The following is a 16,107-nucleotide window of genomic DNA, read 5'->3' as shown; positions in this document are numbered from 1 at the left end:
ATTTTACCCCTGATCATGTCATAAGTCAAAGTCAGAGTCAACTTTCAGTTGGCCCGACTCGCCGAGTTGGCTCGCCAACTCGCCGAGTCCCTATCCAATCGATTGTCCTGGATCCCGTCGCTACTCGTCGAGTTAGACGTTGACTTAACGAGTTCTCCTTCTAAACTGAGGTTCAAGTCCTTCATCCTACTCGCCGAGTTGTATGAACAACTCGTCGAGTTTATCTTTATCCGATGAACACTTATGCTGCGACTCGCCGAGTTGTTTGAACAACTCGCCGAGTCTGTTCTTGGTCTAAGGAGATTGCCTTGAACTCGCCGAGTTCCTTCATGGGTGAGTTCGGCTTCCGACTTACTAAGTCACACCTCGTGACTCACTGCTCTCACTCAACACAACGAAAAGGAGACAACTCGGAGACTTGCGAGCAGACTCACCGAGTCAGATGAACGACTCGCCGAGTCGTTACCATGCACTCACTATATACGTGATGTTGCTCGATTCCAGTCCATGCCATTCACAGATCTGGGTTCCTAGAGCATGAATAACACGTAAAGTTTCCAACTTTACGTGTAAATATTCCTCAATGAAAGTTTTAGGGTTCAAAATGCACCAAAAGGGGTAGATCTAGGGTGTACAAGCAACATGGGTCCATAAAGGCGGTAGATCCAAGTTCCAGGGACTGAATAGGGTCCAGATCTAAAGGCTAATCAACTTGAATCAACCAACAATGCACAACCAAGCTTGGGGAAGAGCTCAAGAAAGACTTTAATGGAGGAATAGGCATGGAAACAGAGGGAAAAGGAGTTTTACCTCAAGGGAAGCTCTGAGATTGTTCCAAGATGGCTGGCCTCCTCTTCTTCTTCTTGATCCACTCTTCTCCCTTCTCCAAATCTTCAAAACACACAATAATGCCTCAAGTTCTCAAGGAAATAAGCTTTGGACGAGGGTTGGGGGCTCTGAGGGTGAATGGGGGCTGGCTTGGGGCGGAAATGAGTGATTAAATAGGGTGTAAACCCCTGAAACTTAGGGTTTCATCCAACAGCGGTGACTCGCCGAGTCCAGGATAGGGACTCGCCGAGTCGCCAACTTAAATGTGTCCCGGGTCCCGTCTCTACTCGGCAAGGCGGACCTATGACTCGCCGAGTCCAAGGCTAAAAATGGAAAATACTCAAATAAGATTTACGTACCAGGAACCAGGTGCTACAAAATTCTTGTTGATGTCTAATTTAGATCACTGACCGTTCCCTGAAAAGCATGCAAAAACGAGGGTCAACTATCAAATAGTTGGTGAGTTCACAGGTTTATATAGGTACATCATTTCAGTAAGAAAATATAGATTTGTTCACAAATGTTCAAACCCAAAATGAGTGTTGAATGCCAAAGCACTCCGTTCACAACCAAGCTTAACGACTGTTCTTGCCCCATTCCATCATGTCCATGGTTGCCATGATGCCAGTTCACGGAAATATGCACTCATGGTTCTGGGTGAGTGGGGGTTGTCTACCCCAAATAGTGTTATCCACAGGACCATCGGCTCGAAATACGAGTTAATAGGTTGTAGTTTGGTTCTCGAGGACTTAACATACAAAGTTCATAACAAATTCATATCACAAAGTTCATATCAAGAGTTCATCGTATAAAGTTCATAGCACAAGTTCATAACAAAAAGTTCATAAAATAGTATCGCTCCAAGTTTATCAAGTTCATAAAACCATATCGTTCCAAATTCATTAAGTTCATAAAACCATACCGTTCCAAGTTCATTAAGTTCATAAAACAAGATCATTTCAAGTTCATTAAGTTCATAAAATAAGATCATTCCAAGTTCATTAAGTTCTTAAAAAAAGATCATTCCATGTTCATTAATATAGTGAGGATAGCTCATAAAACAGTAGCATGCTTTCCTCCCCAAAACATGAAAACAGTAAAAAGGGGGCTGTGAATATTCACTAGGGAGAGTTTGCGGTTCGAGCTTTGCAGTTCGGTGTTGTAGAGATCGATTTGTACTAGTTCCCTATGGAACGAATAGTTTCTGGTGAGATACAATTCACTAATCCATTATCTAATAACTACCTATCCAACTAGTGGTGTCGTAAAAGTGCCCAAAGTGTGTACGATTTATTATCGGTATTATCGAATTCATGGTGCCTTGTGTTCAAAAATCTATAAAGGCATGAAAATGAACTCCAAAAATTGTAACAAATTATATTCTAGTTCTAATAGAGGTTATGAGTGCCTTGAAATTTTATAGGAATTTTTGAAGGCCATTAGTTATTTATTTGCAATTTAGGTCTAAATAATAGGAAAAATTCTAAATAAATAGAAAACAGTTGCAAAAATTCCCAATTTAATTTTCACAGGTTCTTACAATGTTTCCCAAGCAGAGAAAAATATTGGTTTGTGCTCTTGAGCCCTAGGCCCCAGTTTTGTAAATTCATGCCCTAGTTAAATGAAAAATATGAATAAAATACCAAACAGTGCCAAATTCTATGACAATTTATGTGGCATCAACATTTTGTACTTGAATAAGTTCTGTAATTTTTCAGATTTTTGTCTCATCTATAAGTATTTATTTTGAATTTTTTGGCTATTGAGTTTTTCAGAACAAACTTTTTCAAGAAGATCTTCTATCTGTTTGAAAATGGTGGTTTGGACAGAGACAATCTTTTCTCCAATAATTCCTTCTTGGGTTATATTGGTACCCTGTTAGGGTGCAAAGTCATGCTTGGATGTAATGTTTTAGGCTTTCCTCTTTGTATGTGTAAATGGGTTGAGTCTTTTCCTATAAATAGGAAGTGAGTGACTCCCATTATGTAAGGAATCATTTGGAGTGTTAGACTAGAGAGAGAAATTGTATACAAACCCATTTGTATAATCTTTCTAGATCTAATAAGAGCTTACACAGATTTATTTACTCCTTGTGTTCTTGAATTTGTATGATGAATCACTAGATCTTTTCTAATTCCGCACATGCCATCATAATCAACACCAAATCAATTGGTATCAGAGCGGGTGTTCTTGAATCTCATCAAGAATTGGATCCTTCTCAAGTATGGGCTCCCCCTCGATGATTGACTCCGTTTCGATATTTTGCTCTGGTTCACTGATCGACTCTTCTTCAAGAATTGGCTCGTCTTCGACATTAACATTTGTTGACATGTTATCTTTTTCACTATAACGCTCCCCCTCAACAAAACTATTTGAATCCAAGTGCTCCCCCTCCACTGGATCATCAGCTTGTTCATTTGTGTTTAGAGTCAAAATCGAAATTGAATCATTGTTATGCTTCGAATTTTCTGATGTTTGATTATCGGTTGCATTTCTTTCTGCATCAATTGCTTGATCTGAAATACCAAAAATCGAATCATAATTAACATCATCCATTTCAATTGAATCATCTATATTTGAAGAATTTTGCAAAATAGAATAATTCGCAAATTTATGATTAGACTTTTTAATGTAATGATCATCAAATGTCAAATTAAAAGTTTCTTCCACTTTGCGAGTTCGCTTATTTAACACTCTATAAGCAACTGAATTGTGTGAATATCCCAAGAAAATTCCTTCATCTGCTTTTGTTTGAAACTTCGAAAGATTATCCTTAAGATTCATTATGAAACACCTGCATCCAAAAACATGAAAAAATTTGACATTAGGTTTTCGATTATTGATTATTTCATAAGGAGTAACATTAAACCGTCTATGAATGAATGATCGATTTTGAGTAAAACAAGCAGTTGAAACAACTTCAGCCCAAAGATATTGAGGTAAATTCAAATAAGCCAACATTGTTCTTGCAGCTTCACATAATGATCGATTTCTTCTCTCAACTACACCATTTTTTTGTGGTGTATAAGGAGATGAAAAATTATGCGAAATTCCTTTTTCCACCAGAAATGAATCAAAGACACGATTTTTGAATTCAGTTCCATGATCACTTTTAATTTTTCGAACTGACTTCTTCAATGAAACTTCCATTTTCTTGATAAAATCAATCATCATTTGTGGAACTTCGGATTTTAACCTGAGAAAATAAACCCACGTAAATCTTGAAAAATCATCTACAATTACCAAAATGTACCTTTTCTTGTTAAGAGTAGCAACTGTTGAAGGACCACATAAATCAATATGCAAGAGTTCGAGGGGTTCAACAATCTTCGAATCTATTGTGATAGGATGACCTTGTTTGTGTTGTTTTCCTACTTCACAAGCTGCACACAAACTGTCAGTATCATATTTAAGAATGGGTAAACCTCTTACCAGATCTTGTATGACAAGTTTGTTGATGTTTCGAAAATTGAGATGTGATAATCTCCTGTGCCATAACCAGCTAACATCGCAGCAGCCTTCGAAAGTAAACACACAGCAGGTTTGCCTACAATAGGAACAATATCCAATGTAAACATATCACCTTTTCTATTTGACTTAAGTAAAACTTCCTTTGTCTTAACATTCGAAATGACACTTCCTTCTTCATTAAAAAGAACTTGATTTCCAGTGCCCACAACAAGTTGTGAAACACTTATCAAATTGTGTTGTAAACCTTCAACAAATGCAACTCTGTTGATAGTGAAATTTCCATTCGTTATCTTTCCATAACCCTTGACTTTGCATTTGTGATTATTGCCAAACTTAACCACTCCTCCATTTTCTAAGCTTCGAAAATCACGCAAGTTTTCCTTCTTCCCAGTCATGTGACGTGAGCAACCGCTATCAATATACCATTTGTTATCATATTGCTCGTCACAAAGTACCTGCGATCATTGGAAAAATTTAGGTACCCAAGCTTTGTTGGGTCCATTCATATTAGGTTTGTGTTTCAATTGTAAAGTACAACCATTAACCCAATCACAAACTTTGGTTTTGAAACTGTCAATAAAGTTAACATTTTCATTCGAAGGGTCAGATATATGAGTTTTTATTATTTTCAAAGTTTCACTAATTACACCCTTCGCATCTTGAGTTTGTGATTTTTCACTTTTTGATTTTGTGACCGGCTGCCAAACTTTAACTGATATATTTGACTCTTTGGATGATGAATTACCATTCGTTGAAGGATTAGCATACTTGTCATACGCCTCATGTATCTGTTCTTTCGAAAACTTACTTGATTGATACATTTTTCCTTTTCCTTCCAACCAATGATCAATATTTCTTTTCGTTGTTATACCCTTCGCATGTGAGACTTTGTCAACTTGTTTCTTCAAAGGATTATAACATTTTGCCGAATTTGGAACATAATCAACTTTTGGTTTTGAAAGATATGATTCATGATAAGATGTCTTGATTTGTAACTTTGAAGTCTGTGTTTCAACCTTTTTCTGAAAATTTTTCCTTGGTATTGTTGTTTTTGTTCCTTTTGAAACTTTTGTTTCATTATTTGAAAACGAAGCATTTTTCTTTTCAAAAATTTGAGACTTTGATTTTTCTTTAAAAACTTTTCTTCTTTTTGAAAAATTTGTTGATATCATTTTTGATGACTCAACAGTTTGCCAAAAAATTGTTTTTCTCGCTTGACGTTTCGAAATATTATTTTCCTTTGAAAAATTTTCAACTTGAGCTTTAAATTCTTTTGAATTTAATTTTATTGCTTTGTTGATAGTTTTAACATCTGTTTTAACACCTTCGTGCTTTGTAAACACATTTTCAGTTGGGTTAACTTTCTTCTTTTCAACTTTTGACTTTTCAACCCATACTCTTTTTGGTTTTTGATGTTGAAATTTATATGAATTCTTTGTAAGATTGTTTTCAACTGTACTTTGATTTGAAAAGAATCCTTCATTTGAAGTTTGCATATTGTCTTCCTCAATCATCTTTTTGAATTCAGGCTTTATATTTTCAACATTACCTTTTGTTATGAAGACTTGATTTGGGAACACAATATCATCAGTGCATTTGAAGATTGGATAAACAACAGTATTCGATTCAAGATAATGAGCACCTTTTTCACTAAGAATTTTCTCAAATTCTTGTGTATCCAAATAGACTTGATCAACAACCACTCGAGGAATTTCAATTTCTTTCGACCTTTGAATTGGCTTCGAATTTGTATTTTCTTCCTCATTGTCACTATCATCGGTTTGACTCTTATGTATTTCCACAAACTCCATATCACAAACTTTCGAAGTTGAGGGTTTATAAGTTTCAATTTTTATTAATAAATATTCACATTTTTCTTTCCCTTTAAATGAATTTGCTACATTTATGACAGTCAATTGAGAACAATCTACATCTTCTAAATCACTAATTTCACTAATATTATCAGAATTATCTTCAATATCAGCAATATTAGTTTCACAATTAGATGTAGAATTCTCAGTCTTTTTCAAAATTCGAAGTTGTTCTGATTTAGATAATGTCTCATTTACAATTTTTACTAAATCATTAGCATCAAGATAATCTTCGACTTTAGCAATTCCAAATCTAAACCTATCATCTGGAACTTTGTTGAAATCAGAAATTTCCTTTTCACAATCATATGAAATACTATCTACCTTAGCCCTATCATAAGCTAAAAATGGTAGTAATTTTCTATGTTGTTCCTTACTTATTTCACACGAATGATGTAACTCAGTTAATTTTCCATACAATCTTTTTGCCGAATTACAGAAAATATTTCTTTGTGCTAACAACAAGTTTATTTCTTTTGCTAATTTTTCTCTATCCTCCATAATATTTGAAACTTGCAATTCTAAGTAATCAATCCTAGTGACTTTTGAGTCCAACATTTTTCTTGTCTCTAGTAATTGATCACTTAACTTTTTCGCTTCATTGCTAGCAGACACAACGATTGAATCAAAGTAAGTAACTGTTTCATCAAAAGATACTAACTCAGAATTATATGCAGAAACTGGAATGTTAAAAGATTCAAGAATGTTACGTACCTTGGTAGTCATGGGCAACCTGTCAGTAGACTTCGAAACGAAGCATTGCCCACACACTTCGTCAGTATGTTCATCATCTGAATCCTCTTCCATCTTTGCATACATAGCTCCATGAGTTGGATTTTTCATCTCTTCATCATCTGAACCCGAAGACCATATTTGATATGTGCCATCTGATTCAGTTTCTCCATGAGCCACCAATGACAAATTCTTTGCTTTCTTCTTTACTTCCTCCAGTTTCTCAGTGTAGTATGCTTCATCCTTTGTTTTATTTTTCTTTTCTTCCTTCTTCCTCAACAAGCAATCTACTGCCAAATGATTTGCTCCATAGCAATAATGGCAATTAATCCCTGTATCACCTTTCAACATCATCTTCATTTGCTCCATCTCATTCTTCGAATCTGCCTTCATTTCTTGCTTCTTTTCATCCAGTTTGTTTTTGTTCTCAAAACTACCCTTCGAATCTGATGACTTCTTTGGATTAAAAGGTTTCTTAAAAAATTTCTTTACTCTATTGTTTGAGTAAAATGCAACAGCCTCATCATCAGAATTCATTAGAAAACCTTCTTCTTCATCAGAATTCGATTTTTCATTCTCTCTTTCTGAAACCTTCGAAACTAGTGCCAATGGTCCACCAAGACTAGCTTTCGCTTCCTCAGCTATTTCATTAACTTCATTTTCATGAGATTTTAATTGATTGTACAAGTCATTCAAAGTCGAAGTATCAAATCTCTGTTGATTTTTCACCATCATACTCACACTCCTCCACTCCTTTCGAAGTCCCATTACAAATATCAAATTGTACTCCATTGATGACCTTATTATACTATAACGGTTACAACAATAGATTAGCTCATTGAACCTATCATAGTATGTTTCAATAGACTCATTTTCTTTTTGTCTTAAATCTTTGAGTTCCACCAGGCATTGTTTCACAGATGTGATCTTCGTCTTTTCACTTCCTTGAAATTTGTCTTTGAGATTGTTCCAGATTTCTTTAGCTGTTTTGCATGTTCTGACATAATTGTACACAACAGGAGGCAACGCACCTCTTAATTCCCTCATGCATTTCTTCTCCAGATGTTTTAAATGATCGGTTTGATTATCAACTTCTGAACTACTTGAAGACATTCAATTTGGCTGAACTTGTGCAGGTTGATTGACTTCTCATGTGATGCATTTCCATAATTCTTCATCTAATCCGTTCAAGTAATCTTCCATCCTATCTACCCACTGATCATAATATTCTGGAATAAGCATTGGAATTTTTGTGGATGATCCAAGCAAATGAGAAAATGATGTCATCAAATTCAGATTGAATGATGCCATTGTTGTACGGACAAAAACTTCAAGATGATACAAAAACTTTTGAGAATATTGAAATCAAATTGTATAATTCAATTCAGAATCACACAACAAACACTCGATTTACAAATATTTTTGCAGAATCAAATCCTAGATTGGGATCAAGAAGAATTTTTCAATTCAAAAAGGACGGAAACTTTTTGAATCAAACAGTAGATTCAAAAACCTTTTTGATCGTATGAAAATCAGATCACAGAAAGGATTCCTGCTCTGATACCAATTGATGATATTTGAAATCGAGTTTAAGATCAATTCAATTAAGAATTCAGAAAGAAGAAAAATGATGAACACGAGAGTAAATATAATATTGGTTCAGCTCGTATTATGCTCTTGATTTTACAAAGTACAAAGAATATTCTGTAAAGACTGAGTGAAAGTTCTTCTACTCACTTAGTACAGACCCCTATATATAGGAGAACAAAAGCATAACAAAATACTAAGGACTAGACATTTAGACTATTCATTATAATGCCTTAGTAAAAAATAACATTACATCCAAATACACTTCTTACGAAGACTAAAGATACTTCGTAACAACGTAACTAACACTTCGACATATTACAACATTTAGACCCTAACATACCCGAAATTTGTTTTTCTTTAGAACCCTTTTTCTGGGTTTCAAGAAAACCTGGTTTTCCTTTACTAAAAGCTTCAATAACCTTTTTCACAATTATCATATCGTTGTTAAGATGAAAGACAATTCTATCTATCCATTGTATGAATGGTCCATAGACTTCACAGAAGTTGTTGCCGATTACAACATCAATTCCTGAGTCTTGTTGATAAATAGTGGGAACGTTGAAATGTTCACCTACAAGTTCGAGATTAATGTTTCTGCAAACTTTATTAATTTTTATGGTGTCACCATTTGCAACAGTAGCGATAATTTCTTTGGGAGCATTTTCCTATAGTTCGTCTGGAATGATGAACTTGCTTGCAAGACATAAGGATGCACCTGTGTCTACAAAGCAGTGTACCCTAAATTCTTATATCCTTTGAAGTTAAGGAAAGAAGAAACATAAATAGAGTTTGGATTAGTGAGATTCATGAGAGAATCATTCTTTGTCACACCCCCAAACCAGAACGGCGGAATCATTCGAGGGCGGATGTGTAACGACCCAATTTTCACGTCCAAAAATTTCATCTTTGATTAAGTGATTTACAAAACATTTGTAACTAAATATCATCCGATCATATCATCTAATAAAAACATGTATCGTATCTAAAAACCGAATCGTAAAAACATAATAATGTCATTGTACAAATCACAGAATAACTCATCGTGCGGAAAACAAAGAGTGTGTGTATGATGTGCCGCTACCGCGCCAGCTCCTTCCCCTTTGCTGAAGAGGTACCTGAAACCAAAACTATAAACTGTAAACACGAAGCTTAGTGAGTTCCCCCATCGTACCACATTCCATACAATCTCATAACATACATACTGATGGGCAATTCTGGGGTGCCCGACCTACCCGGTACGACCATTCTGGGGTGCCGACCTACCCATGCGGCCATTCTGGGGTGCCGTCCTACCCATGTCAAGCCATTCTGGGGTGCTGACCTACCCTTCGGTCCTAACAACCAAACTCTACTACTATCACATATAACATATCATGCAGCGTATAACATATCAACACATATTATCAGACGTATCTGGGGTGTCTGACCTACCCTTCGATCCTAACAACCGAATTCTACTACCATCACATATAACATATCATGCCAGCATATAACATATCAGGTAGCAACAAACCTAGATGATATCACAAAGACAATCATCTAATCATACAACTCCTACTGGTGGGTCGGCATTGTGGCCGTAGACCCATCGCTACTGGAAGGTAACTCACCTTGTAGTAGCTGTTGATCTGTGCGGGAATCCTCTGACTGCTGCCGCTGCTGCTCCGGAAATCCTCCAGCTATAATTCCCACAAAACACTGAGTCATACACTGCTAACTGTTCTTAGGGTAAAATGACCATTTTACCCCTGACTAAAACAAGGTCAAAGTCAACTTCTAGTGACCTGACTCGCCGAGTAGGCTCGCCAACTCGCCGAGTCCCTATCCTTCCATTTGACCTTATACTCGTCTCTACTCATCGAGTTAGGTGATGACTCGATGAGTTTTCCTTCTAAATGAACATAGACTGAATCCTCATCCGACTCGCCGAGTTGTATGAACAACTCGTCGAGTTCATCTTCAAGTGATACACAGGTCTTGTCCTTGACTCGCCGAGTTGTATGAACAATTCGTTGAGTTCATTTTCATCCTTAAGAAGTTTGCCTTGGACTCGCCGAGTCTGCTCATGCACTCGACGAGTCCCATGAACTTCCAGAACAATGGCTTAGTCCAGAACGTTGGGTCACTCCCCGGGACCCCCTTAAAACCTTTCCATACTCAACTGGGTCCTTATGAACCTCAACTGATATGGGACAAAACCTTAGACTTTCCGAGTCCAAGAATGGACTCGTTGAGTTGGTGACAACCACTCACTAAATCTTCGATTTCTGATGTACAACCCTTGATCAAAAGATAGATCTATGCTTATACAATCGATCTAGCACGTAAAGTTACAACCTTTACGTGCTTGCATGGGACTTTGAGCTCAAAAGGCCCTTAAACAAGTTCTTTTAATGCACGGGGCCTTCTTTGAGTGCAATAGCCACTCCTTTCTGCCTTGTAACCCCTCTAAGGACCTAGATCCGAAACACCAACTCCAAACCATGCTTTCAATCATGGTGGGTGACCAAAATGGCTTAGAAAAGCCCTAAAACTCCACAAAATGAGATCTATCAAAAGAGAAAACAAGGTATAGACTTTATACCTTCTGTAGACTGCAAATGATGCTCAAACTCGGATCCTTCTAGCCTCCTCTTGATCCTTCAAGCTTCTCCTTCCTTCCTAGGGTCACAAAAGCACCAAAATCACTCCAAATGCCTTAGATTGCTTCAATACCGGCTAGGGTTTGCTATGGGGGTCTTCTGGGAGCAAATGGGACGAAGGAGGCCGAGTTAAGGTGTTTAAATAGGGTGCAAACCCTCGGGTTAGGGTTTTTGTCCATACAGGGCCTACTCGCCGAGTCCGAGACCCGGATCGTCGATTCCACAGCTTAAACCCCTCACCTCATCATGCTTCTACTTGGCGAGTTGGTCCTTCAACTCGCCGAGTCCAAGGCCAAAATGCAAAAATATAAATAAGAGAATACGTACCAAGAACCAGGTGTGACTTCATGTAGTATCGTAACAGTTGTATACATAGTAAAGAAAGTAAAACAACCATCATATATATAATTTAAAAGTTACATTGTTGAATGATGCTGGTTCAAAATAAATTACAATATGATGACAAAAATGAGTTTTAAACTAACGCCTTAGTGTTCCTTCTCCAAAAGCTGGGGTTTACCTGTATTAGTGAATCCCTGAGAAATACAAGTAGTTTTGAAAGAGTGTCAACAATTAAGTTGGTGAGTTCATAAGCGTTTATGTAACACCTCGGATTCCCAGGTATTATTTATTCTTGTATTTTTGGTGGTTTGTGAGGAGACTCGGCGAGTTGGAGCCCAAACTCGCCGAGTAGGATCGTGGTTTTGGGCACGGGTTCACGTCTGGACTCGGCGAGTCCATGCTGTTTAGTGAAACCCTAATTCCCCGGGTTTGGAGCCTATTTAAGGGCACTTATAGCCTCCCATTGCGGCTACCAGTCCCTTGAGAGAACCCTAAGAGAGCTAAATCGCTTTGAGAGAGAAGAAGTCACTTTTGGATCTTTGTATCCTTTGTTTAGAAAGAAGAGGGTGACAAGAGCAAGGAGGAGGTGAGATTCAAGCAGATCCAGAGTCCAGAGGCTTCATTTTGAGGTAATAGTTCGAATCTCCTTCAGTTTTAGGGTTGATCTTTAGAGTGAGGGTTTTCTAACCCCTTTGGAGAGTGATTATGTGAAGCAAATGGTCCCTTTTCGAGTTTGTGCCTTGGATCTGGACTCAAAGAGGTCCAGAGACCTTAACCCTTGGAGATTTTTGGGTTAGTATGGAGTTATTGGACTTAGGTTGTCATTTTTGGGACCAAATATCCTTTTGATGCCTTGTTGTGGTTATACAAGCATCAAGTTTTGAACTTTACGTGACATTCATGCTTGGGAAGGCCAGATCTATGGTTTGGGGAAACAGATCTGACCTTAGGAGGTCAATAGAGTTTGTGCATGGCATGAACTCGCCGAGTTGTTCTTGAGACTCGGCGAGTAGGATTTGGGTTTCACGTAAATTGTTCAGCGAGTAGACTCGCCGAGTTGGGGGATGACCCAGTGAGTCAGGGAGAGTCAAAGTGGGGGGGGGGGGGCTGAGTCAAGCCGGAACTCGTCGAGTTGTTCTTGAGACTCGGCGAGTTAAGTCGTGGTGGCCCCGCGATTCATGCTAGGTGGAACTCGTCGAGTTAGGGAAGTACTCGACGTGTCAAGAGAGGATCCGAGGGAGTCAGTGAACACGTATAGACTCGCCAAGTCGCTCTGGTGCACTCGCCGAGTCCGGTCAAAGTTGACTGTTGACCATTGACCAGAGTTGACCTGTGTTGACTTGATAGGGTTAGTCAACCTTAGTTGTGAAAGTGTTAATTAGAAATATATTGTATTATAGGAGGATTATAGCTCGGGGGATCGAGCACGAGTGATTTCAGGGATTTGCGAGTTATCGAGATACGCGAGGTGAGTCTTCTCACTATACTTTACCTTGAGTAGGTAATCAGAGTTGTGTGACAGAGTATTTGTATGCGATATGTATGTTATGTGTTGTACTGCATTATTTCTATGTGATTTATGTTGTGCATGCTTATAGAGTTGGAACCGGAAGGTTCACAGAGTTAGAACCAGAGGGTTCACAGAGTGGGGTCCACGGACCCATAGAGTTATAGCCTCGAGTGGCTAATATGTGCTATGTGTGGTATTTTGGGGAACTCACTAAGCTTTGTGCTTACAGTGTTTGGTGTTATTTGTTTCAGGTACTAGTGATGACCATGGGAAGGCGCCAGCTTGATCAGTACACACACACGGGATTTTTATGTTATGAGATCTTGGGATTTTTATATGGCATGGATTGAGTTTCAAACATTGATGTTTTTATGAATATTAAATGAATTATGTTTTTATAAAATGCGAAAAATTGTTTTGAAATTTACGGTGTTACAAGTTGGTATCAGAGCCTTGGTTTGAGGGATTCGAGTACACCTTCGGGCGTATTTGAACTCAAACTGAGGATTTGAGAAATATTTTCATAAAAAAGAAAAGAAAAAAAAGGGTAAAAGAGTTTTGGAAAAACGTAGAGCAGAGTTGTGTGTACGATCAGTCCGCGCCCAAACGGTGATTTCCCAAGATACCCTCATGATAAGTGTTATGACATTGATATGATGTATTCTCATGCTAGAGTAGGCTAGGTACTCCTATTAGGACTAGAGTGGCCTGAATTGTGATGCCTTAGCCTAGGGAGAAGTGAGCTGCTATGAGATGCTTGAGAGTGAGTAAGTAGCAGCGAGGAGCTTATGAGAGATCTGTTAGAGAGTGGTTTATGCCTAATAGAGTACTTGGAACTTGGGATCCGAAGAGGAGGACTTGGGGTGTATTCTGATACGGTGCGGACAGTAGTATTAGGCCCGTACTACTGAAAGCACCGGGGCGGTGTACAGCCCAAGTAAGAATCTTTGGAATGCCAAGGATCAAGGAGGAATGAGTTGTCGAGTGTGAGTATGATCGAATGGATTCTAATTTATCGTATGTTGTATTTCAGAGGTAGATCATGGTGAGGACACGTCTTATGCCTGAGAGCAGTGGGGCCAGTGATGAGGAGATCTACTGGATCATCCATGAGGAGGTGGCTGCGGCCATCAGGGCAGAGATACCAGAGATGTTCGGGTCTGTTAAGACCACGTTGATTGAGACCTTCGACGAGCGGGATGCTGCTCTTTTTGAGGCTGCTGTTGCAACGGCCACTGCAGCTATTGCTGCCGCGAGGCTGCAGGGTGGTGATGCGTTGCTGTTCCGAGAGTTCAGCAACACAAAACCGCCGGAGTTTGATGGGACCTAGGACCCGGTGGCGGCTATGAGATGGATTTCAGACATAGAGGGGTGTTTCTTCACTTGCTCATCTCCTAAGCATTTGAGAGTTCGGTTCGCGCTGAACCAGCTTCGCTTGGGAGCGAAGGACTGGTGGAAGTTTGTGACAGTGCACTTTACGCCTGTTGAGCTTGAGGTAGTGACCTGGGAAAGGTTCATTGCCATGTTCCGAGATGAGTAAGTTCCCCAGGTGGAGAGGGAGCGTTTGGCTCAGGAGTTTCTGACCCTCAAGCAGGGTACTGAGTCTGTTACGGTGATTACCAGGATGTTCCATGAGAGGGCGATGTTCTACCCTGAGCACGTGTCCACTGAGCAGGCACGTATGAGCCGATATTTGAGTATCTTGAGGCGAGACATTCGGGAGTTCGTGGCGAACTCCTCGTACCAGACATTTGCCGAGCTTCAGGAAAATGCCCGGAAGAGGGAGATTGAGCTAGAGACTTAGGCCAGGGAGGAGGCGGAGTCTCAGGGGAGGGATCGGCGACCGGCACAGTCCCAACCGGCAGCCAAGCAGGCCAAGCCCGCTAATCCCAAATCTGGGAGCCAGAAGGGCCGCACTTGTGGAAAGTGCGGCAAGGGTCATGATGGAGTTTGTAGAGCTGGATCTTGCTACAAGTGTGGCAAGGAGGGGCATATGGCAAGGGACTGCCCCAAGGGGTTTGTAGTGTGTTTTCACTGCAACCAGACCGGACACCGGAAGGCGGAGTGTCCGCAGTTTCGGGGATCAGCTCAGGGAGCACCTCAGGGATCTTCCCCTCCCGCCATCAGAGCTACCGAGAGTCGGCCAGTGAAGGCCGAGGCGCCGAGGGCACGAGGGAGAGCTTTTCAGTTGACCGCAGAGGAGGTCCGTGCAGCGCCCGATGTCGTGGCTGGTATGTATTCTTTCGTGTATTTATTTTGATTTTGAGATATTATGCTTATATTATGTTATGCGTAGGTACTTTTCTTGTGAGTTCTGTACCTCCCTTGGTGTTATTTGACTCGGGTGCGAGTCGGTCTTTTGTATCTTTGGCTTTTAGTCAGCATATCAGTGTTAGTCGTGAGGCGCTGAGTCGGCCTCTGAGAGTTTCCATAGCTGAAGAGAGGGTGATATATGCCACAGAGGTGATCCGCGGGTACATATTCGAGATTTTCGGTGTTGAATTCCCGATTGATTTGGTTCCTATTGCGATGGGTGATGTCTGTGTCATTGTGGGCATGGACTGGTTGAGCAGATTTGGTGCGGTTATCGACTGCGACCGATAGCTGGTGACCATACGAGACCCTAGTGGGGGAGTTCTTATGGTTTACGGAGAGGGTACACGTTCTGGGTCAGCGTTTTGTTCGGCCGCTAGGGTGAGGCAGTGTCTACAGCAGGGCTGTAAGGGTTTTGTGGCGTATGTGATGGATACACGGGTTGATTCTGAGAGGCCGAGGTCAGTTGAGGAGGTTCTGATAGTTCTTGAGTTCCCGGATGTATTTCCAGAGGAGTTGTCGGGTGTGCCTCCCGTGAGGCAAGTGGAGTTCAGTATCGATTTGGTTCCAGGGGCCGTGCTTATCGCCAAGGTGCCTTATCATCTTGCACCTCCAGAGATGCAAGAGTTGTCCTCGCAGCTTCAGGAGCTACTGGGAAAGGGGTTTATTCAGCCGAGCAGCTCGCCGTGGGGAGCGCCTATCCTTTTTGTCAAGAAGAAGGATGGTTCACACCGGATGTGCATTGATTACCGGGAGTTGAACAAGCTGACAGTCAAGAACCGTTACCCATTGCCGAGGATCGACGATT

At 40.0% G+C, this 16,107-nt stretch overlaps 1 protein-coding gene across 27 annotated transcripts in view; it reads right to left on the bottom strand.

Annotated features, from left to right (window-relative positions):
- Positions 1–3,636: 3,636 nt before the first annotated feature.
- The window catches only part of LOC111909126 (uncharacterized), a 116,630-nt gene continuing 104,159 nt past the window's right edge, over positions 3,637–16,107 (bottom strand). For 20 of the 27 annotated variants that reach the window (XM_052768359.1, XM_052768362.1, XM_052768364.1 and 17 more), the window contains 2 exons: positions 11,077–11,670; positions 3,637–9,607 (listed from right to left, as the gene is read on the bottom strand). In XM_052768359.1, the coding sequence (XP_052624319.1) occupies positions 4,761–8,015 (3,255 nt within the window). In that variant the 5' untranslated portion in view covers positions 8,016–9,607; positions 11,077–11,670 and the 3' untranslated portion in view covers positions 3,637–4,760. The remainder of the gene's footprint in view (positions 9,608–11,076; positions 11,671–16,107) is intronic. The other 7 variants (XM_052768366.1, XM_052768357.1, XM_052768363.1 and 4 more) reach the window with 1 other exon arrangement.

The sequence above is a fragment of the Lactuca sativa genome, chromosome 2 (assembly GCF_002870075.4).
Source record: "Lactuca sativa cultivar Salinas chromosome 2, Lsat_Salinas_v11, whole genome shotgun sequence".
Taxonomy (NCBI): domain Eukaryota; kingdom Viridiplantae; phylum Streptophyta; class Magnoliopsida; order Asterales; family Asteraceae; genus Lactuca; species Lactuca sativa.
The sequence above is the reverse complement of the archived record's forward strand: the minus strand, read 5'-3'. Positions and strand labels throughout refer to the sequence as shown.